The 26,679-nt window shown below is 37.0% G+C and overlaps 1 protein-coding gene across 2 annotated transcripts in view; it reads right to left on the bottom strand.

Moving 5' to 3' along the window:
• Positions 1 to 26,679, bottom strand: part of LOC149793928 (uncharacterized) — an 88,129-nt gene that overhangs the window by 28,773 nt on the left and 32,677 nt on the right. For both annotated transcript variants that reach the window (XM_089967863.1, XM_089967864.1), the window contains exons 6-8: positions 22,756 to 22,956; positions 4,339 to 4,446; positions 3,539 to 3,657 (exon numbers count right to left, since the gene is read on the bottom strand). In XM_089967863.1, coding sequence (XP_089823989.1) covers positions 3,539 to 3,657; positions 4,339 to 4,446; positions 22,756 to 22,956 — 428 coding nt within the window. The remainder of the gene's footprint in view (positions 1 to 3,538; positions 3,658 to 4,338; positions 4,447 to 22,755; positions 22,957 to 26,679) is intronic.

Genomic DNA, 26,679 nt, shown 5'->3' with positions numbered 1-26,679 from the left:
CCAAGATTTATCTCGACATCTGCCTATGTCGAAAATATTTCCTCGGGCCCGAGGACGTTGACATAAACGGGTAGGACTGTATTATACAAAATATTTCATCTGAACACATCACAGTAGGCTCTGCTGAATGAAGCATATTCAGTGAGTTACTCTGAACTGAGCACACCATGGTCGGCTACAATGAAATGGATACAAGGTTGTGGGCTACACTGAACTGAACAATCACAGAAGGCTGCACTGAAACAAACATGAAGTAAATCACACTGAACTGAACATATAGCAGGCTACACTAAACATATTATTGCAGGATACACTGAATGGAACACATCATAGAAGGCTACTCTAAAATGAACATATCATAGCAGGCTAGATTGAATGGAACACAACACAGTGGGCTACACTCAATGGAACACATCACAGTGGGCTACACTCAATGGAACACAACACAGTGGGCTACACTCAATGGAACACATCACAGTGGGCTACACTCAATGGAACACAACACAGTGGGCTACACTCAATGGAACACAACACAGTGGGCTACACTCAATGGAACACATCATAGTGGGCTACATACACTCAATGGAACACAACACAGTGGGCTACACTCAATGGAACACAACACAGTTGGCTACACTCAATGTAACACATCACAGTGGGCTACATATACTGAATGGAACACATCATAGAAGGCTACTCTAAAATGAACACATCATAGCAGGCTAGATTGAATGGAACACAGCACAGTGGGCTACACTCAATGGAACACATCACAGTGGGCTACATACACTCAATGGATCACATCACAGTTGGCTACACTCAGTGTAACACATCACAGTGGGTTACACTCAATGGAACACATCACAGTGGACTACACTCAATCGAAAACATAAAAGCATCCTAGATAAAAAAAGAACACATCACTGTGGGCTACACTCAATGGAACACATCAATGTGGGCTACACTCAACGGAATTCATCACAGTGGGCTACATTCAATGGAACACATCACAGTGGGCTACACTCAATGGAACACATCATAGTGGGCTACACTCAGTGGAATACATCACAGTGGGCTACATACACTCAATCGAACACATCACAGTGGGCTACACTCAACGGAATACATCACAGTGGGCTATACTCAATGGAACACATCATAGTGGGCTACACTCAATGGAACACATAGTGGGCTACACTCAATGGAATAATCAGAGTGGGCTACACTCAATAGAACACCTCACAGTGGGCTACACTCAGTGGAATACATCACAGTGGGCTACATACACTCAATGGAACACATCACAGTGGGCTACACTCAACGGAATACATCACAGTGGGCTACACTCTACGGAATACATCACAGTGGGCTACACTCAATAGAACACATCACAGTGGGCTACACTCAACGGAATACATCACAGTTTGCCACAGTGAACCAAACAAATTATAAGAAGTCAAACTTAATTTAACAGATAAAAGAATGCCTCACTAAACTGAACACATCATAGCAAAGCTATGAAACATTGAATGAAACATGATAGCACAGGCTGCATTAAATGGGACACAATATAGCATGCTAAACTGAAGGGAACACATGATATGTTACAATGACTGGAACACATCATAGCGGGCTACATAGAATGAACAAAATCATAGTGGGCAACACTAAATGGAACACATTATAGCAGGTTACACTGAAGTGAACACGTCTTAGTGAGCTACACTGGATGGAACACATCACAGCAGGCTACCATGAACTAAACACATCACATCAGACTATATTTTAAAAACAATTTATGTCCTGTGCTTCTTACATTCTACTTTTACTGAGACCTTCACTTTCTGCATATAAATAATTGCCAATGATTAGAAATTGCAAGTTAGCATTATGGAAATTCAGCAACACACTCTGAACAATAGTGCTTGCAAAATACATATTCTCACATTCCCCAGGTTTGTCCCAACCATCTAACAAACTCTGTCACCCTAGGGTCTAGTCCCAGCTGGTAAGAATAGAGAGAGTGGCCAATATTTGTGCATATATGAGTCTATCTTTAGAGGCCAAGTAGGTAATACTGTCTTAGGATGTGGATCATGAAAGTTCTAAGTATGACCCAGATAATATGGATGGATGGACCAGTATGAGCTGCATATATAAATAGTAATTTCATGCCCAGTAAGTGCATTTTATATGGTTATAGGGTGAGGATTTCACTAATTTCCAGTACGTATGGATTATCATTCCCCAAATCCAAATTGATTACTGATTTTATTTTGCATGAAACCACAAGAGCTTGCATTACAATATAATTTTACAGGACACCACAAAGGGCTTGTATGCTTCTACTGAAGTGAAATTCAAAGACAAATTTCTAGACCTCAAATATACCATTAATAAAGGATACAGCACAGCATGCTGCTTAAATCCATCTGCCTGAAATCAGGTGCAGGACACTAACTTCAACCAATGAATATCTTGTTAAGAGTAATAATCCAAATCAGGGTGTTTTTGTACCAGTTTGTGTGCACCATGATGACAGGTGAAGTTGTCATGATAGACAGTGGTCACATCATGAATGAGATATTCTCTATTATTGTTCTATACTAGAAAACACAATCATACATACATGGCAATATGAGAAAACATAATCCCCAGTTTTCTTTGAAAGTGGGCAGATAAAACAGGGACATTACATAAGTCTGTTTGTTTGAAGTCCATGTGTCTAATATGCAATATCTTCAAACTGATATTTGGCCTGAATATGAATTTGGTGATGCATTCATTTGGCATCTTTACAGTCCAAGGTTCAAAACCAAGTTCTGGTTCATGTATGGGCAATAGGGTTATTTGTCAAAGATTGGCAACCTATTACACGATAATGGTTTACTTCAGCTTTCAAGGTTTCCTCCAACTGTAAGACCACTTTATATGAACGTCATTTTAATATTTCAAGTACTCGGTACCGGCTGTTAAACTTGCTGTACAATCTGCATAAAATAAAATGTAATCCCAACTTGAGATTAGCTCTGATGCCAATAATGTCTTGTTCAGGTTTACAAAAGAACCAAAACAGTTAGTCCTTGTTGCAGGCTAAAAGCATAACAAGCAAATCTGGAGAACCAGTATATGTTCTGAAGGACCAGGAACTTGTTAAAGAAATTTTGGGAAGGAGGAAATATTACTTGAGGTACTTTTCCATATACAAAAAGGAATACAGAATGAAAGAAGCAATGATCCCTTATCAAGGTAAAATGAAGCTAGGGTAGAATTAGAATCTTCCAGGTAATCACCAAATTCTGTTAGTTTTGCTCTTACTAAACTTTAGGCTTCACCCATTAAAACTTTGTCCCCAAAATATCCAATCACCAAATTTGTTGTTTTGTTTGAAATGAATCATCTTTTGGAAAATTCTGGTAATCATTAGTGCTGATATAGATAAAGAAAGCTTTGTCACATTAAGGAATGCAAATATTGTAAACTTTGCCACTAAAATTTGTTTCAAAAAGCTAAAAAGGTAAACATGTCAAATTTTTACCCTTGTTTCATCTCCTTCCTCTCCTTCTCCTTTCTCCACATCTTCAGCATGACCCTTTTCTTTGCCCTCTTCATCTGTACTGATGTCATCAGCATCACCAAACAGGTCTCCTACAGTAGCTGCATTGAAAGAATTACAGACTGAATATCAGACAAGAATGTGGTATATCTTGGGGACAAATGACAAATCAACTGTGAACTGATTCATTATTACATCTCATTAAATCGGCCTGATGGCAGCATGCTGACATCATTACCAATGATGTAATTTTAGACAGAATATTAGTGCTTAATGGCACATAAACACATGAAAGACTATAGTGCTAAGGTATTGGGAATAAAATGCCTTGCTCTGACACACAACAGCCAACCTGGAGAAGATTCAAACCCACAACCTTTGGCCCAAGATTCCAACACACTAACCAATTAACTGCACTCACTCCCTATAACAAATATGAAGGAAATTTAATAATAATGTACTTGCTGTGTGTGTCCACCCATCCAAGAAGGGCATTTTGCTTCACCTCAAAGACCATTTCATACAGCTAGAATATGTTGTAAAATGTATTCAAACTTTATGTACCATCAATGTAAACTAAATTAAATTTACACATTTAGATCAAAAGGAAACAAAAAAAGGCTACTCTTAAAACAACAGATATCTTTCTTATATCTTTGGCAGACTGGTGACTTGGATTTGACCAAGGTATGAATTTGACTCAAGTGAGCAATCAATAAAGCAAATTGCATTCTGTTATCTAAAAATGTATTGGATACCAATTCCAAGAAGTTTTCACCTACCGTCAACTTTATTGTCATCTGAGCCCTCATCATCACTGGCCACTTTCTTTTTCTTCTTGCGTCCAATGACAGAGTCTTCTGAGTCAGATCCCCCTCCTGCTGGTGAGCCTGAAACACAATCAAGCAAGAAGTAAAAATAAACATTAAAGAAAAGCAGTGCCCCAGCTACACAGAACAAGAGTACCACAAAGAGCATGTTACCCTGCCATCAAAGCATTAGTTTTTTATATGTATGTTCTGTTATGTGTGATTTGGATTTTTAACATTGCTTTAACAATTTTTCAGTCATATTGCTACAATGTGATAGTTTATAAAAATGTCTAGCACTGAAGCATCATACCACAGACATGTGGCATCATGTCCCACCCAGTCACATTGTCCTGACAAAAGGCCAACCAGTCCTACCTCTAACCTCTAAATGCTGAGTGCCAAGCAAGGCAGCTACAAGTAACATTTTTTACCAGTCTTTGGTATGACTCGGCTGGGGTTTGAACCTGAGACCTCCCCCATCCAAGGCAGATGCTCTAACCACTTTGGCCACTGGAGCAGTCTATGTATTTTCTGCAATAAACTTTAAGTACACAAAAAAAACATGAACAGTACTAGGTCAAAAATCATACATTTGGGATTTGTTAATGGCCTAAATTTTTTCATGAAAAGAGATTTTATCCTGTATGTATCAATATTTATAGCAGACATATTATAAGCTGTGCAGATTACTTATCTGCAAAGAAATGATAAGAAGATGCACTTGAATGACATTTATGGCTTTAATAGACTGTACATCAAGCTATTCCATCAGAAATTCAAATTTAGTGCATAATGATAAAAAAAAGAGTACTGTTAACATTACATTACAGTAACCTCCAATTTATATATTGCATCTGAAGAACTCTCACATATGCCAAAATTGAGTGACTCAAATTCGTCCATCAGTGGGGAGCCAATCTTCATCCCAGCAGAACACATCAAATTATTACAGGTCATGCTTGGGAACCAATGCTGCAGGTTTATTTATATACATAAATGATGTGCATCTTGAAGTGTATTTTTCTGTTTGGGTGTAAATATTAATTCACATAATGAGAGACGTTGGTAAGTCGAATATGCATAATCGAGCTTACTGTCTATGCCAACCCTTAATATTCCTCTATGTAAGCAACAGCTGGGGTACAGTTGACTCTGGAGATTAGTGACCAAATGATCTTAATGATCTTGACCTTTGGTCAAGGTAAATAATCTTCAACTGAAACATAATGAGCAAATGATCTTTAACTTTCAGATTTCAAAATCTGAATGTGTGTGCCTTCCAGTTCAGCATTTATTTTAGTTACTTTGCATGTAAGTCTATTTACAGAAGTTAGTATAAAGTAGTTCTCCTTACAGTTTATACAGAAATAAACGCAACTGAGTCTTATCACAGGATTATGTTCTGACCAATAGAAATCTTCCCTTCACTTGTCAACTAATGCAACTGCAATTATGTGTGTGTGTGTGATTTGGATTTTTTATGTAGCTTTAACAATTTTTCAATCATAGCACTACAATGTCTGCAGTGTGGCAGTTTATAGAGATGTCTAGCACTGGGAGCAGCATGGAGGGTGAACCCTACAAACTTTAGAAGGTTCCAAATGCTGAAATAAGATCTCCACAAGGAGGGGTTTCAACCAGAAATAACGTCGACTATGTTTCAAGAGGAACTCTCGGAAAGATAAGCCTCTTTGGGAGGTCCTCCTGAGTTAGTCCAAATGTGGTTTCTGGTTGAAAAACCCACTAATGGTGCTACGATTACAAAAAATGAACCAATTCATTGTCGTCGCCCTCCCTGTTGCTATGAATTAAAAATTTTATCAAGACCCACACGATATTTTGTTTTGGGATAATGTAAATTTATTGTTATAAATCCGTATGGAGTAGCTTTCGCTCGTGAAAAGAAATTTCTAAACTTATTTATATCCATATCACCATCACACCAATTCTGATGAATATATCATAGCGTGTGTACACCAGCTCCATTAAACACAGCAAGAATATTACAATTTTCTCTAATTACTGGCGGTATTTGTGTTAATTTTTGAGTAACATAAATCACATTCTGTGTTTTTATGTCTACCTCTGGAAAATATCCTAGCTTTGATTTGATTGTTTATCCAACTTTACATCATCGTACATGACTAAATTGTTAACTGACCCGTCAAGATCATCCACAGACGGTAATTCATCAATACTAGTAATAAATTCAACAACATCATCTCCACTCTCATTAAACGATTTTACACTTTCATTAAAATCTTTTAACACATTGATCATCAACTGAAGGTGCTAGCAAATACAACTTGTCCCATTTCATCCACTTCATTATTAAATTAAGTAACAACTGCGTCTTACCGCTTCCAGATGGGCCTATAATAATCATACGAACAGAATTTGGTAGCGCAGCATGATGCTTAACTGGTTCTTGTTTCCTTGTAGCAGAAAAGTCAGTGATTTCCATACAGAAAATATATAAAATAATATGGATTTATATTGTGTGAAATGCAGGAAGCGTACCCCAACAGGTGATCTAACAACCATTACAACAAAAAATAACAGATCTGCAGTTACGGGCAAGTGTGAACGATGCGGTACAAAGAAATTTAAATTTATTCCCAAATCAGGTGAAAAACCAAAGCAAAAGCCAAAACCAAAACCAAAGTCAAAACCAAAGCCAAAGTCAGGTAAAAAAAAAAGCAACACGGAGGTGACATCGCAGCAAAATTAACAAAACTACCTGGGACTCCGTGGGCTAAATACCCAGGAAAAAAACACCTCCCAGGATATAATTACTGTGGCCCTGGAACCAGACTTGATATCAGACTTGATGACCAAGATCAACCAAAACCAGGCGAGGAACCAATAATCGCTATTGATAAGGCATGTCATGCTCATGATGTAGCTTATAAAAGTAAAAATCTACAAGACAGGCATCTCGCGGATGTGAAATTAATTCATGCGCTAAATTCCATCACTGATAAATCTTTCAAGGAGAGGTTAGCTATTTGGTTAATAAAATCCGCATAGAAAGGTAAATTAGCGCTAGGTGCTGGGTAATTAATTATAAATGGAGTCGATTTATTATTCCCCAAGAGGATACTGGAAGGGTAGCACAGCAATTAGTAAACTTGCTGAAGCAGCAATAGTTACACGCGTTACTGCTAAAACGTGGTTATCCAAACAGACAATATGGCAAATTTACCAACCACCACATAAGCAAATTCATTTTGCACATTTCAATGTCAGTGTTCCTAATGAAGTTCATCAAGCTGATATATTATTTCTGCCACATGATACTATTAAAATCCGAAGACGTCAAATAACATATAAATACGCGTTAACTGTAGTTGATGTTGCAAGTAGATACAAAGATGCAGAACCGTTGTCAACAAAGACAGCTGCTGAGGTTGCTTCTGCTTTTGAATGAATTTATCAATGAGGACCTCTACAATGGCCACAGTTGTTACAAGTTAATCATGGCAAAGATTTTCAGGGTGCAGTTAAATCGCCGATGAAGCAATATAATGTCAGCATCCTACTAGGACATACTGAAATTCACCGTCATCAGGCAATTGTTGAGCGATTTAAACGAACACTTGCTGAGCGGTTATCTGGATATCAATATGCGAAGAAATTCATTCAGGACTGGAGATCATGCAAATGGGTTGCAAGATTACCAGGTGTGATAGCTGCATTAAATAATGAAATAACTCGAACAACCAACATGAAACCTATTAACACAATTACCAAAAAACATATACTACAACGACGTGATTTTTCAGCACAACCAATACTGGGCGATGTCAATGTGATATATTTATATGAACCAGGTGAACTTGAAGGTGGTAAAACAAGAGCAACTGATCCTATTTGGAGTATTACCACACACAAGATATCTGGTATAACTAGATCTACTGGTAGACCAGCAATCTACAGGCTGGATTCGACTGCTCCTCAACGTGGATTCACATGTGAACAATTACAAGTAATTCCCAAGGACACACAATTACCGCCCAGATCACTTAACTAGCACCCCTACACCGATTACACTCAAGACTGGTCAGCGTCACATTTTCTCGTGTATGACCTTGACTGTTATCTTTTCTGTCTACAGTAAATTGTCTTGGATGTTTACTCGAATACTGCCACAACATTACACAATTACAGTTTGCACAGTGATTATTCTGCCGTTGTTTCAGCTAAGTAAACTAAGCTTGACCACTCGATACAATCATCAACGATCCAAACAACTGTATCAGAGATAGTCAGTCCTTGAGATGAATGAATCGTCACTGCGTATCCTAGCATCCACAGGGACTTATCAGCTCGCAGTGCATCTTCAACAACATTGATATCAACTGCAACAACATCATTTAATACGAGATTTTGTTTTTTGGTCTGTCCTGGTATATCAACGTCAATACTCTGCCTTCGCGTATCAGCTGGTTGATAACACAACAGCACTGGCAATGTCGGAAACTTCTCCTGTTGTAACTGAAACAACCGCTGTTTAAGTGTGTCTCTGACTATCTTTCTACTTGCCACTATCAAGTCGTTTGGTCTCCACGTTTGCAGAAAGTCGCTCATTGAAGTCTCTGAAATTATTTTACACACTATTTCACGTTGAATTTTATTCGGTTGTAGTCTGATTAATTTCTTAAACTTATTTAATTCTGCATCAAGCGCTCTATAATCATCAGTTATCTCCTCGTAATAATCAACAAAATCTTTTAACCACAAATGTGGAGATGGTCCAACAAAAGGTGGTGGTTGACCGTGATTGCCACATATTATCACAGCAGTATTTTTTGTTAATAGCCAATCGAGAAATGTTTCTAATGTTTCTAACGGTACCGTACATACTTCATCCCAAATTATAATCCTTGGAATATATTTCTCTCCCATTCGATCAGGGGTCCATGTGTCGCCCTTGTATCTGAAAAAGCTGTGATAAGTGCATGAGTTAACCCCTTGTTGTTTCATCATCTCTCGCGTGAGTCTGTTTGTAGGTGTTAACACAATCATATCTGAATTCCGAAATAATTCAATCGCTCGAGTCCATTGAGATAAACAGTCTTGTGTCTGGATACTGAATCATACACAAATGGTGCACTCGACATTTCTAATAATTCTGATTTATAATAACTGTCTTTGATCTCAACATCTGCGGACTCACAATAACCATATACCATTTTCTTCTTTTATTCTCCACAAACCCCATGATTCATCATCAGTTGTAAAACGAGTTACCGAATTCAGGTATTTCTTGTTGATGTAAAACAAATCCGTTGCAACTCTAACTGCAGTGTCAGGGAATCTATTTATCATCGATAGCAAATTAATAGAAACATAAGCTAGCACTGAAGATCTTAAATGAGTATATTGAGGTGACTTGCCATCAGTGTAACTTACAATTGTACCCAGCCGAGTTCCGTCAGATAAATAAGCATTTTCTTGACTTACAAATATATCTTTCGCAGTTGCATCAACGATTATAAAATCATATTCAGCATCGTCCATAATTAGTCATGCATAATGTCGTTTATGATCATATGCACCGCCTTGAGTAAACTTGCCAACTATTCTCCTACCAAGATCCTTCGCATCTCTTTTCTCTTTGAGGTTGGTGATTAATGTATCGTAATCAACCAGTTCAGGTGTTGGTAACCAAACTTCAGTCTGTGCCCAATATGATATAATTGCCTCACTGACCGTCAATAATACCAGTATTTTACAATCAAGCATATATCGTAACAACACTATTGGTGCCCAGCGCTTTTCACAAAAGTGCTGACCAAACTAAACATAACAAATAACATGAAGACCCTTAGCGAATTCAAATGACACTACATGAGCGAATCCTGTTAGGTCAAAGTCGGGTAATGGTCCATTAATGGCCACTCGCGTCATCAAGTTTGTGGGGTATCCAAATCTTTTAAAGTATCCAGAGCATTCTCCCATCCCAAGAAAGCTTCCTGGATAACACGCAACTATATCAACTGATATCATTTCCTTGTAATTATACTTGGTATTCCACAATCCGCCTTGTCCGTATTCATAACAACTTAATTGTACATCTTCGAGAAACTCACTTTGGGTTGGCTTCCACGAATTTTTTTCTCTGGCAGCATGGGCTGCAACTGATGGAACAGTGAAACAATTAGTAATCAGTCAGTATCTTTTGAATATCTCTCAGTTTTCTCATTGTTTCATGAAGAGATTCTTTACGGTATATTTCACTGTTAACGCACACAAATTGACCATATTTTTCATTATCTGAACTCGAAAATAACCACACTGATACAGGATCGTTTTTACCTATCTGTTTAATAAAATCAACATGTTTCTCTCAGAGTTCCCCCCTTCGGAATTTTCCGAGGATGGGTAAAATCTTACAGTTCGATCTCGTGGGAATATTGTGACTGTACTGGTCCAAGCGTGAGCGTTATGATCAATGATATTTATTGGAGCTCTGTTCCAATTATATTTCGATTCGTATAACACTTCCCCTGTTATCGTTGCTACGGTTATGGGGAATCTTAGTGTTTTTTCTAACTTGGCAACATTGTTTATTATAGCTCCGATATCCTTAACCCGTTCAGCCCATTTGTTTATTTTTTCACATCGTAACGCCGTTAGACCGTTTCCGCACATCACATTTGTAAAATGTTCCGTTACTCGTTCAGCTACACAATTCAGTGATGAAAATTTCATTGGGGCAAGATCATTAATGTTGGGTTTTTTTATTGGATAGATTCCATAAATGACCGCGGTCACAGGATACGATCGAGCGTAATATGGTCTGTCAATCCCAGTGAGCGCTCCTGGTTTGGAATTTTTACTCAGTATGACAGTTTTTCCATTAGCAAGGACAGGGTCATGTTTGTCGCGGATAATCCAATTATCTGTTTCTGCTAGCACAATAAATTTTACTCTGAAAAAATATTTTTGATCACTGATGAATATCAAAGAGGTAATCGATAAACGTTTTCGCTCGTGCATCACTCATTGTAGCGTCCTTGACATCGTCGTCGTGTATAATTTTGAATGTAGACCACACGTGAGATGCTCCATCACTACGAAATTCTTTTTTGGCATCTCTGATAATATCAATCAAATCAGTCAGAGCTCGCCTCTGCCAGTCAGGGGTTAGTCTGTCACGATCGAATCTAGAAGTTTTCCAGGGCTTGATTGCAGATAATCTCTCAAACTCCTCCATATTATATTTAAGACAAACATTTAAACAAGAAATATATATATAATGCCTCAAACCAATCTGTGCAAGTGGCTTAAAGTGGGATCTGTAACTCCTTGTAACAAATCCTGCAGAAAAGAATTCTGCGGGGAACATTCACAAAGCATTCAAAGGGGGTGTTTAGGACCAATATCGTGTCTGCGATGTGGTACTGGAGTCAGGGGTAAAACACAGCTGTGCGCAAGTTGCGGCAGAAAAAGATATCGTGAACTTAAGCAATATTATGATAAAAAAATAAATAATGATGCGCTGAAATGTGAGTGCGATTATATAACTAAGTTCTCAGACAAATTATAAATTAGACAAATGACATTATTATTTATAAATGAATCAAGAATTTGCCCCACATCCTATCATCAAGAATTACGAAGCGAATCGTAATGGTGAAATTAGACACTGTAGGTTGAAAAAACCAGTTGGTACAGTTGATAATTTTGGTTATCTAAGGTTTTGTGTTGGGAAGAAAAAATATCTCTGACATCATTTCGTGTTCAAGGTTTTTCATGGGGTGATCAAGGATGGTCTTGTGATCGATCACATCAGCCGTATAAAAACCGATAATTCTTTATCCAATCTGAGAGCTGTCATGCGGAACGAGAATTGTAAACTTGGAAAAACTGGCTGTCACAATAAGACAGCCAAGGCAATTGTATCCATAAATCTAAAGCCAAACGAAAAAAAATTATTTCAATCGATGAGCACAGCTGGCAGATATTTTGATATTCACAGATTCTGAATAAACTCCGTGGTGAAAAATATAACCAAATCCACACTCTCTAAAAAATATAATCAAATGATTACCTTTCATTATTGTTAGATGTGTTCTATTTAACTTTTTTGTTTGTATTTGCTAAAATCTGAGGTTTTTTATGTAAATTTAGCATTATTTAAGGGAGATAACTCCGTTAAGCACATGTCAAGCAATTAGTTCCCTCCCCTTGATTTCATCAAGGAGATTGCACACCACATATCATTACCTTTACAGGTAATATATTATCCAGCATGGCAGAACTGTATACAGTTATTTTTTTTTTACAGCCAATACAGTTCGTGGCGTAACCATCTTATTGTATACACACTGCGCCACAGTCTATTTCCGCATTAACACTTCCGCGTTTGATAAAATCAAAAATTGTCAGTACAGGTAGGTGTTTTTCACGGTAATGTTTAGAATTAAAATCCAGTTCAGAACTTAAATTCAGCTGCAAACTGTTAACTGTCTGTCAATAGTTATCTATATGATAATTTTTAAATCCTATATCATTAGATTAGACTATGGTGCAGTAGTAGTTCGGCTGACTCTCGTCCCCGACTCTGTCAATGCCAGTGGTTCGAGTCTCGTAACGGGCATATTGTTGACGGTGCCAATTAATATGGTTTTATAAATGGAAGCGGCAGCCGAAGCCGTTCATGGACATCTCTCTCCCACGTCAAGTTGTTGGGGGGGGGTTTCACCCCTGGGATTTGATCGGGGGGGCGGTATGTACACAAATGCAATACACAGACAGCCTTCTGAATACTCTAACATTTCTTTTTACTTTCGCTTAGAGAATTTGCTGGAGGTATGTTTGTGGCATGCCCCCAAAATAAACAGTAGCTGTGGATGCATAAAGCTCTAAGTCACATGGCCCCCACAAAAACAAAACATTCAGAAAGAATGCGGCCCTTGACAGAGTCAAGGAAGAAACAATCATGAGGATGCCGAGAAGCCATAAGAAAGGTCTCTGTAAGACAAAGTCTCAGGACAAAGTCTGCAAGGACCTCGTGGAGGCACATAGGCCAGTGCGCAAGGGCCCATGACTGATAACCGCTCATCATGGCTACTGTTTTTTTTTGGTTTAAAATATTTTTCTTTTAAATATACAATTATCATATAATGAATTACGAAAATATCAATGATGTAATTGTTGCTATTAAATATTAGAAGAAAATTAATATATCTGATGACTTAAATCCTGAAAATATCAAGTCTGATTTTGAAACACTGTATGAGGCTAAATGCGAAGGGCAGTATATTTTGCCGGTTCAGTACAGATTTATAAAAAAAATTCAAACGTCTATGTATCATTTGCTAGCTACGGTAGAAGAAGCACAAATAAATGAATTTGTTTTGTTGTCTCGTGCAATTGAAAAAATTATATCAGCATTATCTCAAGAATAAGAAGCCAGGAAGGCAATTCATACTCGTATAAGACAGTTGAAAAAAATTATGTCAGATTGTGAAACGATTGAAAGTTAGGTGATTTTATCAAGGTGATTTCATCAAGGATACTTGGAAATGAAGTCAAGTACATGGAAATGAAATCGAAAGTAAAAAAAATATTTTTTACCTGTATCAATCTGATGAGTTTGATAATATTTTTTTTACTTGTATCAATCTGATGAGTTAGATAATATTTTTTTTTACTTGTATCAATCTGACCTGCATCAATCTGATGAGTTAGATAATATTTCCCTTAGTCGATCAGATTTAATGCAAGAATGCGCATAATTTAGAATCTGATCTTTATCACACGTGACCATATAAATACGTTCTCATTGTAGTTTATCACGCTGCGATTGTGTCAATAAAAAATCCTCGTTACTATATACATCAATAACCAGATCAACTGGGCCGACTAGAAACTGTGTAAATATTTTTTTGATGTAGTTTTCAAGTACTTGCTTGTTGTGTATAAAGACCTTCACATGCTGGTACATTATATAATACTCGCTTGATTAATTAGAAATCAGGGTCTGTCAGTAAAAAATAAATTTCTTATAATTCTGAGTGACAGTAAAAAAAATAACCACCTTGACTGTCAGGAGAATTATTTTTTTTATTGTTTTCTTGAATGAGATCCTTAGGATAAAAGTCTTAAGACAAAATCCTTAGGATTTCACAAGTAAATTAATATTAACTATTTCATTCCTCAAATCCAGAAGGTGGCCAGATTGGTCTGTTAGTTTGAAATTTATTCTTGATAACAGCGGATTATGACACTGAAGATAAACCGGATTGATCGGCTCTTGCACAATCAGATATCCAGGTGGTTCTTTCAGGGTGAATGAATAAAGAATAAATCCTTGCTGGGCTTGATTTGATACTGTTGTGTCCGTACTGTAGCTGCCATCAATGACATCACACACAAGACTGACTGCGACCACAGGGGTTATATTTACAATTTCTGGGGATACATGTCGCCCTTGCCCCGCTGGGTCATTGTTGTGCCGGAGAATAGTTGCCGGTGGTAGTGTTTTTCTCCATTCTGTGAGTATATCAGGAAAGAACTTATCAATGATTTTGGTGGTGGATTGTTTAGTTCGTCTGCTTTATACCCGGGAAATTTAAAATCTGGCAATGTAGATTCTGTCAGCTTGTATGCGACTAAAAATCGTTCTTTAGAGATACAAGCTGATTTAATACTTCTACATGTTTAATGATTTCGCTTCAAGAACTTGTTATATCAAAAAGATGTTCTTGGAAACTTTGCCATAGTTGTTGTAGTTGTGTTTTGTGTTCTTGATTAATAATTTTAAAATATTCAATGTTCTGACTTAAATTAGTCGCAATACTTCCTTCTCCTGTGGAATATTTCTCAGAAGTAAAATTCCATCTCATATTATCCTTCTCGTAAAATGTAAAAGAATCATCCAATTTTGCTCTTTTTAGTTCATCTATATTATCTTTATACGATGAGGCAATTTTGTGATATGAAGTCTTATCCATGACATAATCAGACTTTTTCGGTTCTGGTGGTATTGGTGGTGCTTCAGGTGGTATTTCAGGCCATCCTAACACTGATCTGATCGAACTCTGATATATATCCATGGCGTAGTCGGGAGAGTTTATCTCAATTGCAGAAGACAATGTTGGTTCATGAACAGTTATTTCTATCTTGGATTCTTTTCCTGTGATATTTTTTATTCGACGTTGTAATTCCTCACTGATTTCTTCGATTTGATAAGACCCGGTTGGTATCCCAATGATGTTCCAGTCGGGAGTGCCATCTTGTTTATTTTTATGTGCAAACACAAACGAATTATTCGCTGGTAATCCACCAAATGATTTTGATCTGATATTGGGCCAACTGTAGTATACTCGTAATTGTGCTAGTGCTATTTCATTCACGGGAATTGCAGTTGGAAAATTAATACTAAATTCTGGGTTGGTCGAGCTTACTGTTATCATCAAAGTTCTTTTGGGGCTTGTCTTTTCGGCTATCTGTTGACGTAATTCCATCATTATTTATCTTTGTTGTTTTTAAATGGTGGGTGCAGTCTTCATATATCTTAACCATTAGCGTGAATTCGGAATCTGATATTGTTTCGTTGTTGAGGCTTGATGATATCAGCGATGATAATTTTGAGTATGCTGCTGTTGCTGTGTTTAGTTGTATGATATAATCGTGCAATTTTGTGCTCATGCATGAGGATATTTTTTCGTGATTATATTAAAAACACCAGCCGCGGCCGCTGATGATGAAACGCATATTGTTACTGCGATTGCAGTTGTTGCTGGCATTAGCGCTGATAATACTACTCCGGTGGATGCAACTAATGCGGATACTGAGTATACTATAGCATCCAGGATGACTGCTTGTCGTTTATATTTTTTTACTTTTGTTGTGTATATGTCGATGAGGGTTTTTAACTCTGACTGCCATTCGTGTACTTGATCGTATCTATATTGCTGCACATCTAATGTTGTCATTAATGCTGTCATTGACTTCGTTGTCCTTAACTCTGTTAAGGGGGTCATTTATTATTTTACTCAGTAACCAACTGAGGTGTTTCAGCTACGAATTCCAAACACCACCAGTAAGATGTTGCATTTAATGTCTTATCGGTTGCTTCCAGTATAAACTCTTCTTCAGTTCCCTTGTTTAATATGATAGTAACAACCCCGGAAAACTTGTCAGTGGAATGTTGCCAGGGATATGTTGTGAAAATCTCAAATTTTGCAGCACTGAACACAGACAGCCTGTACATTCCTGTGACTGTTGTGGTGTATTTGATAGTATTATTTTGTTTTGAAAATGTTGCGAATCCAGATGATACCGTGTATACTATGTTGGTGATATGCCCGGGGGTAACTCCAGGTGTGATTTTAATCAAACTGGTTTTATTAACGTTCTCAGGAATCCCACTTACGATATCTTGCTGTGTTTCTTTGATCGTGTCAATGTTGGTCTTGATATCAGAAAGTTTCATGTCGACATTGAGTGGATCACCAAAGAACTCGCTCACGGTTTCATTAATTTTTCTAAAGTTTCCACGAAGACTTGCAAACGCGTTTATGTGAATGTCATACTCGTTCTGCAACATGGATATTTTATAGTCAACGACGCTGTAGTTAACTTCAACATATTTTTCCATTGCAGCATCTTCGTGGGATGTTGGATCTCTTAAAACAACTATTTTGTTCCCGTTCATGCTGAGTTCACCTGTCATTGTGTCACCGGTATTTTTTAGGTGATTAGCAATGCTTTTTGCAATTTCATTCCTGATAGTTGTAAACGATAAACTTGAATCCCTGATTTTTCCACTGTCAGTAAACACGGGGATGTTATCCGCGGTAGCTCCAAGAACCCTGTGAACTATGTCATTCCATTTGATATTGCTGGTTTTTAGCTTGCCATGTCGGTCCTGAAAAATAACAACCTCATCCGGGTCTATCCCAGATAACGTTAGAAGATTGTCAATTTCATCTTTGGTTGCATATTTTGATAAATCTATATCCGTTTTTTTATCCCTTGTGCTGAGAGATCTTCCGTAAATATCAACCATTATTCTTTAGGGATTGTTTAAAATGTTAAATTGGCCCGCGGTATACTCGTGCACGACTTTGTGAGGTGGTTTGGTTGATTTTGATAATGCGTCAAGCACATTAATTACTTCATGGCCGCATATTGGTGGATCGGTTAGTGTTTGTGTTGGTAGTGTTGAGTACCAGACTGGAATGGGAGCTGGAGTGCTTCGTGCGTATTTTAGAAATTCAACTGGCAGTGCTAACCCACATGAATCAAAATAGATAATTCCATGTGGATCGATTGCGTAAGCAACCCAATGAGTTCCTGAACCATCACTGTTATCGAGATTAATAATTCCAGTTTCTGGATTATTCGGTTGTCTCGGTGACTGATCTCTCATAAAAACACCTCTGAAATTTTTTATTTTAAGTTGTTTAGTGGCATCGAGCAAATCAAAATCTGATATCGGTAAAACATTCTGTGTTTTCAGCAACGTTTGGGATACCATGAGGGCGGAGTACCTGGAAGTCTTAGACCCTTTCTGTACCATGAGGGCGGAGTTCCTGGAAGTCTTAGACCCACTCCTTTTTTTTTGTATCCTTTTCCAGTTGCTTTCTTTAATGTCATTCCAGCAGCGGTTCCAACAGCTCCTAACGCGGCTGCTTTTGCAACAGTTGGGGCAGCAGCAGCAATTAATGCTGGTATTGCTGCGAGAAGTGGAAATATACCACCGGTTTTAACCATGTTGCTGATGGCTTTTGGAGCGAAATTAAGTTGAACTCCTGTTTTTGCTTGCTTTGCTTTATTGAAATGTTTTAATTGGGTTTTAGTTAGCGATAACTTGCTTGGGCCACCATTAGCAATTTGATCATTTTTTAGTGTTATCGTCGTCCCACATGCCTTTGCGTTTTTTTATTGTAATTTTTTCGCCTGACCAGAAGTCAGAGTGACATTAACGTGATTGTATGACATTGTTATAATAAACGCGATTGATCTAATTGTCTACATGTTTTCTACTGGTGCATCAACGACTCTCATTCGGCCACCAACACTTTCAAGTAAAACTGTCTTGTCGCTGAGTATGACTGTGATTGCTCTGTACTCAGCTATAACCCTTTTGCCAGTTGAGCTCTGAAATGCACATCAACGACAGACTGTCTAGTTAAATCAAGATGCTCTACTGAAAAGTAATAGATTGGATAATGTGTCCTAAAATCCAATTGTGATATCTACAAACCAGTATCAATATCTAGATCATGCGATAGATATTTCATCAAGTGATAATACACACGTGCAACATGATTAGTAGTAAAATTTAATTGTATATTTTCAGATGGTTCTTGATGCCTGTTTATTTTTAAAGAAACGTCAGTAACACCGAGGGGATCAAATATCATATGACTCCATGTTTGTGAGTTTATTTGTGCAATATCTTGAAGAGCAATGAAAATATGTCGCGGTGCAGAAACCCCCTGCTGTGATGCTACATGCCATGTAAATAAACCATTAGTGGTACTCTGAACGCTATCTATGGTTACTGTAAGCCATGATAACAAAGTTTTACCACCTTGATCCATAAAAGAAAGTAGTCGCAGTTCTTCAGCAATTGACGGAGTCATTACTGGCATCCACAACGAAAGTTTTGTTAGTATTACTTTACCAGCACTAGCAGCATCACCTTCTCGCCATAAGGCATCATTGTCACCATTTTTTCTAAAAAGCACAACCGTATGTTTTGCTCCATAAATTACCTTTCGGACATCTCTGCAAAATCCAAATATATGCAACAGCGGAATGGCACAAGAAAATCTTTTATGATTCCCTACCAACATTTGTTTACGTGTAAAAAAAACTAAATTGTAATTTAGATTTGGTCCTCTTACTGCCGGTGTCGGCGCGTCACCATTTGCGTTTCTCACATTAACCATAGCCATAGCCATAGGATCTGGATTAGGATGATCAGAATTGACCTTAACAAACATCATCGATGGACCAGCTGATCTTGCACAATCATCAGAGTATCTTGCCAAACCAATTATTGTTGTAGCCACGTCAACATTATTCTCAACTGACTCAATTTTTTTTCCGTCAATGAGATACGCAGCACTTTCAAACAAGGCCATAATTTCGTTATTGACAAAACCGACTTTAAAACCCGCGTCATATTCTGTATTATCTGTTTTTAAAATTTCACCTTCTACTTCGATAAACGCTTCAGCGGGCAAGAAATATCTACTTGTGTCTTGAACCTGTAATTCAATTTGTCCTTGTTGATTTGGATGTTGTACGCCATAAGAATAATATTGAAAATCACGCACTGATTCATTTTTAAGAACCAGTTCGTCTATGTCGAACACTGTGTTGGATTCGCATTTAAACATTTTATTATAATTTGTTATTTTCTAAAACGAAGACCACTTCCTGATATTAGACTTGTATTTATTTGTTCAGCCCCTTGATTTATCAGCGCTGCTAGTTTTTGATTTGCGGCTTCATTTATTACTTCACTAACATCTGCAGGCATCACTTCGGTGCTTGGTAATTTCACCAGTGGTGGCTGGACCGCTTTCGGCCTGCGTATTAATCGTGTTAGTCTGTCCTTGCTTGCCAAGAGAGCTTTACTGGCACCAGGAGCTTTATCACGAATAACGTCAATAGCTTTCATTGCTAATTGTTTTGCGATCGGTATTACTTTAGGGGCCATCCTCACAAATAAACCCCGAACAACATCACTGAATGCATTTCCAAAGTCATCCTGTATATCGGCAATCGTGAATTTACCACCCTGACCATAACTGGCCTATTATAAGAACTGTGTACGATCATTTTATTTAATTATTTATTTATCTAACAACTAGTCACTGTGGTAGTCATCAACGAGCTCATTAATAAACTCTCGATAGATATCGATATCCATGATACCACCTTGAAATAATTGCCGACAGATATCAGCTGCTTCATTAATTATTTCTGGTTACTTCCAGCTCGCTTTCCTCCTATGAGAACTTCTAGCCATTGCGCATCATTGAAGATACTGTTAGGACAGGGAATAAAACCACTTCCCAGACCACTGCCAGTAGCTCCTTTTTCTGTTGTTCTCGTGCTTCCCTTAAATAGTCTTAAGGGTGATCTTTCTTCTTTTGCTTTTTTAAGTAGCTCCTCAGACCTTTTAAGTTCTGACATCAACCCCTGCTGCGGTGAAGAAGACTTGTTGTTCTATCTGTTGCAGAGGTGGAGGAAGTTGATATGATGGTTCCTGCTGGGAGAGTTATTGTTGTTCTATTTGTTTCACACTCTCTTTATAAAGTCTCTGTATTTCTCCAAAAAGACCTCTGTATTCTAAATCATCATCTCTGGCTTGTTTTTTTGTTTCTATATATGCGATATATCCATTTAATAAGATTATCATCAGTTACTTTTTCAGAACCGGGTTTTAAGATACTAGATTTATTAAATATACTAATTAATATTTTTTCGGTTAATTTTTCTCTTTCAATATTTCTAATATCTTCGACAAAATCCTCCCTAAATTTTGCAATCAGTCCAATATTTTCCTTTATTGGTTTAGACGCAAGTTCTTTTTTCACGTCGGCAACTTCAGTACTAATTTGTCCAATACCTTTAAGTATTTCTTTGCCGACGGGTGAAGGTTGAGCTGCTATTTTTTCAACTCACTCAGCGGTCTGTTTTAATATTGGAAGAATACACTTTTTTCTATCCTCCTCATCCTTAATATCTCCCAATAAAGCTCTTTCAGTGACCGCCGCAGCTTTTTCAGTAGCTGTTGTAACGGGTTTAAATAATTCTTCTGTGCCTGTAGCATATTCAACTTGTGCTTCCTGCCACGCTTGTAATTTTTGTCTCACAGAATCTCTCACGGAATGAAATGTTTTGATTGCTTCTAGTCGCTCTCGAGATAATCTAGTGGTATATGCTTCTCCAATATTTGCCATTATCAACAACATAAATTTTTAATTCATAGCAGCAGGGAGGGCGACGACAATGAATTGGTTCATTTTTTGTAATCGAAGCGCCATTAATGGGTTTTTCAACCAGAAACCACATTTGGACCAACTCAGGAGGACCTCCCAAAGAGGCTTATCTCTCCGAGAGTTCCTCTTGAAACGTGGTTGACATTATTTTTGGTTGAAACCCCTCCTTGTGGAGACTTTATTTCGGCATTGGAACCTTCTAAAATTTGTAGGGTTCACCCTCCCTGCTGCTCTGGGGCATCATGCTACAGACATGTAGTATGATGTCCCACCCAGTCACATTATCCTGACACCAGGCCGACCAGTCCTAACACTAACCTCTTAATGCTGAGCACCAAGCAAGGCAGCTATTAGTACCATTGTTTTATAAGTCTTTGCTATGACTCAGCGAGGGATCGAATCCATGACCTCCTGCATCCGAGGTGGATGCTCTAACCACTAGGGCACTGGAGTGGTCACAACTGCAATTATTGTAACCTTGATGTTCGATCTTTTTGAAAAATGTTCACATGCAAGTTTAGTTCTGATCTTTAATATAGAATTTTATATGATAATTATATGATAACACTCAAACCTTGTGGTGGGTGCATTAAATTGTGGATATCTAAGTTTTTTTTTTAAGTAGAAATAATGAAATATTTCATGAATGAAGCGTAAACATTGAATTGTCATAAGTGATGTACAACACACAGCATCGTCTTCCTCTAATCTCTCCTTCTTAACATCAAATGCAATTTAATCTGAAAATATTTAGAACTGGAAACAACAGGAATATCATTTTTGTGACAGCTACTTTTATCTTTTATTTTCTGTTCATTTGGTATCCAGGTCATCTTTTAGTAACTAAATGATACGGCAAATTTAGTCTTAAATTAAAGAGCATATATAGATAACAACGAATTGTGTAAAGTTTGACAGTTGTAGCATTACAGAAACAAAGATTAATATACAAAATTAAACAAGAAAAGAAATGCCATCTTCATAAAAACTTCCTGTTGCATCACAGGAAAACAATTTCTTTCATGCACAAAACAAGTTTGTTCATATTCATTTCTATTTAGAATTACAAACAACAACTTACTTTGTTGCGATAAATGACAGAATAACCTAAAGAAAAGATTTCCTTTGTTTAGCGTTCTCATTAATTTCATTCCTCGTTTATGCTTTATCATTCCTCATTATTGTTTATCATTCAACTTGGTTTACAGTTTATTGTCTGTGGTTGACTGGCATTTTTGATTCATCACTTAGCATTCTGCATTCATTCATCCTACATTGTCCATTCATTCTACATTTCAAAGGGGACCATATATGTTTCAGGTTCTGTAAATGAGTAAGCATGATACAAGTGTAATAATTCAGGTAACAATTGTTACAATAAATTTTTAAATCCTCTACAGCTAACCTGATCTGGATCTCTTTCCACTTGCGGGGCTACTGCGGCCACTAGCTGGGGATGCACTGCCAGATTTCTTGCCACTTGCAGGGCTACTGCGGCCACTAGCTGGGGATGCACTGCCAGATTTCTTGCCGCTTGCAGGGCTGCTGTGGCCACTAGCTGGGGATGCACTGCCAGATTTCTTGCCGCTTCTGCTGGCAGGACTTTCTGAAAAGATACAGCTCACAGAATAAATACTTTCTTAAAAACAGTGAGTGTGTGTGATTTGAATTTTTGATGTAGCTTTAACAAATATTCAGCCAAATTGCTACGATCTCTGTATTGTGGCAGTTTATAGTGATGTATAGCACTGGGCAATCATGCCGCAGACATGTAGCATGATGTCCCACCCAGTCACATTATCCTGATACCATGCCGACCAGTCCTAACACTAACCTCTTAATGCTGAGCGATTAGCGAGGCAGCTGTTAAGTACCATCTTTATAAGTCTCTGGTATGAATGAGCCAGGGTTTGAACCCACAACTTCCCGCATTTGAGGTGGATGCACTAACCACTAGGTCACCTGAGCGGTCTTCTTAATAACAGTAACTCAAGGTGACTAAATTAAATTTTGGCTACGAAATTTTAATATGCCAGTAGAAAAATGAGTGGTCTTCTTAATAACAGTAACTCAAGGTGACTAAATTAAATTTTGGCTATGAAATTTTAATATGCCAGTAGGAAAATTAGGATGTCTTTTTATTAAGTGGCATCATTAAGGTTATTTTATGCATTATGCTATCAGAGATTTTTGTGAACATTGTTGTCTTAGTGCAGACAAAGTTTTAAAATTCTGATGTCTGTGTGTCTGTGTCTGTGTGTGTGTGTAAGAAAGGTATATATTGTCTTATTAAAAGTGTGGTTTAATGCAATTGCAAATGCATAAAATACATAAGAAAACAGAATTTAAAATAAAATGTAACCACAACAATTATGTAAATAAATAGTACAATATTTGTTAGATATTTTGTAATTACGTTTTAATCAAAAAAAGATTACACAAAATAAAATAACTATTATTGATAGTATCATTACATCAGTACCTACTATTCTGTTTTGACAAATGATCTCAAAGATTGCATGGGGTGTCAGTGTAAAGAATCTGATCCTGATTTATCATTCAGAAAGGATTTCTGACCAAGGAAATTTGGTGGCAGCTTGAAAAGAATCAATTTTCAAATCCATTCATGAAATACACTTGTGTTTCATTCCATTTTTCATATGCTATTCATTGTGCTTTATTTTACCATTTTCTTTAAAACATATTCATCAAGACATCTGAATTCAGTCTGCATTTTGTATGCATTATTTCTACATTCCATGTGCACTTCCTTGCCGTGTGTTATTCATCATCCTTTGTGTTGCTCTGTTTTCAAGCTTGTTTTGTTAGTTGATGATAATGTTAGTATGCTCTTCACAAGCAACACATAAAAATACATTCATCATGTCATTGGATTCAGTCTAAATTCTATTTTTATTTCCATGGTAAAATGATCTATTTCAGGGTTTGCACTCATTCGGAATATAACAGAAGTGCTGCTGGTGCCGTGAGACCAATACTACACTGTGCTGGCTGAGCTCTTACCAGCTGTGAATCCACCAGAATTAATCAAAGATACAAGACCATCCTTACACTGGCCATGTAGACGACAGTTTGAGTCTGTGACGATGTAGAGTGTAGTGTAATTCAGTACCACAATTTCACCACATGTCACTAAAGTACACTATGGAATACTAAAAACCAGCACCAATGTAATTTTGTCAATTCAGTATCTGTATATGTGTGGAAGTACTCATACTGTACTTCCTCTACTTTTATCAATGTAAGTTTTTCCTTTACATTATTCAAGGTCAACAATAGGTAAAATCACTATTTACATGGGGGGGTGGGGTGCAACAATTCATTGATATATCAATACTTTTGCTGTAATGATACACATAACGATACAAGACAAAGAGAATCGATACAAAATGATACTTATCATATCTTAGTTATTTTAGTTTTCAGCAGTCATGAATATATATTGTTAGTTTGCTTTGTTATTCTTTAAATATAGAATTCATCTGAAATAGCATTTGCAGTCTTAGGCACTCATTTGTATTAGTAAAAATGAAAAAGACTATTAAGAATACTTGCTCACCATCTGTAGATTGACATAGTTTGTAATCTGCCCCCCCCCCCATAGATTCCATGCAAATTATCTTAACCCATCGGCATGTTCATCAGAGAGGATACATTCCAAATGTGTGCCATATGTATAATGAAGTACTTTACTCATCATTTAATAACCACTTGTACGCAAAGTTTCTATGCTGAATTTTATCTTATCTACTTTGATCGATTTGAAAGCTACACTAATGGTGTGTCACAAGGTGAAATATGTTACACTGAAATCTATTGTTGGTTACTGTTTGTTCCAGTCCAGATTAAATAATAACTACCGAAAAGTAATCAGTGTAGCTAATTCCTTGTGTGACAAACAGGAAAAACTAGCAAAGCAACAGAGAAACCTTGTGCAATAGTCATTGATATGTAAAGTACTTAAATAGCAATGGTGTAAAGGTGTATGATTGCATGAATCATCCAAAATTTGTACAAATTCACACAATTGAAGAACAGTGATGAACAAGAACTCCCATAAATTAGCTGACAGTCCCGCATATGAAAATGTGCTCGTTGAAGAATACAATTTTTATATAACCATTCTTGTCACAACATGTGATTGGCAAACTGTGCCCTGGAATAAGCATTATGACATAGTTTGAACCTTCCATGAAGAAAATTTTACAAATGCACATTTAAAATACAGGCTACCAAGAAAAAACAAAATTTCTGATTCCTGGTGTGGTTCATTATGTTTTCGTTTGGCAAATACTGGCTGGTGATAGTGATGATGACAATAATTTTTAAAGTTATAAAGATATATTGGATTACTGAGCTGGGAAATTGTTAATGGAGATACCAGTGCATGATCTTAAACCCAAAAATGGTGTTAAGATTGAGTCAGATGGACATGTTGGATAGACCAAAATAGATAACATGACAATCAATCTCCCTGTCAGCAATATTTTGAAATTACATGTTGAAATGGCAGAATACTGAGCCTAATTATAACAAAGAGAATTTAAAAGTTGAATGCAATTTTTATTTTTTTATCAATCAACTGATCCTTGCAGATCATAAGCTACAAAACCATCTATCCATATCGGGGTTAGGATAACTCAATAAGGATGAATACATAGAAATTAAGAACCAAAGATATTTTTATGAATACCTCTGTCTGAAAAGCAGAATATGGAACTGATGGACTAAAAACACTAATACTGTAATATGGAACAGATAAGATATCTGTTATGGTAGTCAGTAAACTACTGATTCAAGAAAGTAAGTTTATGTTAGTGAAAAATTCTATTTTGGAGCTGATGTATCCAAAAATAATATCTGTGAGCTCTGTAAAATTGTAAATAACAGCCACAAAGATCAGTTCCCCAACTCAAGCTGACAAAGCTAGCTATGCATATGCCCCTTCAGAAGGAAGCACAGAAAAAATATTTATACACAGATAAGGAACAGAGTACACTCAGAAATAAATAACAGAAATAAATAAAGTCTTTTAAAGATTTTGATTTCAGTAGAGCCCTAAAAATGTGGAACAGGAAGAAAGAGATACAGATATTGAAGTGTTAAGTAAATACTGAACTATGACCAGTTTTTCCTCCCCCTCTTTTTCTATTCTCCCCTTCTTTCTGTGACAGGGTGAAGTCCCCTTTAAGATGAAATTCTGGCAGCATCTCTCCTTAAATTGTATATGGGGAACAAATTTGGAATTTCTCTTTTTATGCAGAGAATTTTAACCAGTGAATGAAGGTGCGAATGGATTTTTGTGTAG

Source organism: Sinohyriopsis cumingii, chromosome 8 (genome assembly GCF_028554795.1).
Source record: "Sinohyriopsis cumingii isolate HCF-2022 chromosome 8, ASM2855479v2, whole genome shotgun sequence".
Classification (NCBI taxonomy): Eukaryota; Metazoa; Mollusca; class Bivalvia; order Unionida; family Unionidae; genus Sinohyriopsis; species Sinohyriopsis cumingii.
Note: the sequence above shows the minus strand (reverse complement) of the source record. Positions and strands in the feature narration are given on the sequence as shown.